General features: G+C 45.6%; 1 protein-coding gene across 1 annotated transcript in view; it reads right to left on the minus strand.

Moving 5' to 3' along the window:
- LOC101861122 (manganese-transporting ATPase 13A1) overlaps positions 1–957 on the minus strand; it is a 32,373-nt gene that overhangs the window by 1,933 nt on the left and 29,483 nt on the right. Inside the window, exons 25-26 of the mRNA XM_005097588.3 lie at positions 499–613; positions 45–188 (exon numbers count right to left, since the gene is read on the minus strand). Coding sequence (XP_005097645.1) covers positions 45–188; positions 499–613 — 259 coding nt within the window. The remainder of the gene's footprint in view (positions 1–44; positions 189–498; positions 614–957) is intronic.

A 957-nucleotide genomic window follows, 5' to 3' on the forward strand; every position in this document is an offset into this window, starting at 1 on the left:
CACCCCACCCCTTTCACCCCCACCCCTGGGACCACTTGACTGACCTCAATGGGTAGTTCCACCAGCTCAAACTGCTGCGACAGCTCGGGTATAGCCCCGCTGGCCAGGACCAGCACGGCGCCGGTGGAGAAGGCCAGGCTGTACAGCAGAGGTTTGTTGTCCCGCAAACGCTCCATGAACGGCTCACCCTGGGGGGACACACAACAGTTGTTTTTTTTTGTAAGAGTTACGGTACACATTTTTTTAACGACAACACAAGTTACGGTACACATTTTTTTAACGACAACACAAGTTACGGTACACATTTTTCCAAAAACAACACAAGTTACCGTGCACATTTTTAAAACCACAACACAAGTTACGGTACACCTTTTTCTTGTGACAAATACAACACAAGTTATGGTACACATTTTTCTAACAACAACAATAACACAAGTTACGGTACACATTTTTCTAACAACAATGACAATGCGATCTGTGGTCGTGGCACAAGCTCACCTTATAGTTGACGGCGAACGTGGAGACCTGCAGCGACATGGAGATGATGTAGACGGTGCTGTTGAGAAGGCTCGGCTCAAACTCTTTCTCAAGGTCGATGAACTTTCCATCCTCGCTGTAAAAGTGGAAGAACGGTGGCAATGCTTTAGTTTTTTACGCAACAAGGTCGTATAAGTGCCGAAGATTAAAAGTGTTACAAGAGAGTAACAAACACAAAAAAGAAGGAGGAGAGATCAGGACAATAGATGTTTGATAGGAAAGAATGAGCAAACCACACCAGAGCACCCGCCAACCACGCACGAAGTCAAACGTTTTTCCTGAGGCATATTTTTATTTTTCTGATCAATGTAATATTGGTAAAACTGTAAAGAGAGGCAGGGGGAAGAGGGAGAGGAGAGAGAGACACAGAAAGAGAGAGGCACACACACACAGAAAGAGAGAGAGAGAGAGAGAGAGAGC

The sequence above is a fragment of the Aplysia californica genome, unplaced genomic scaffold (genome assembly GCF_000002075.1).
Source record: "Aplysia californica isolate F4 #8 unplaced genomic scaffold, AplCal3.0 scaffold00158, whole genome shotgun sequence".
Taxonomy (NCBI): Eukaryota; Metazoa; Mollusca; class Gastropoda; order Aplysiida; family Aplysiidae; genus Aplysia; species Aplysia californica.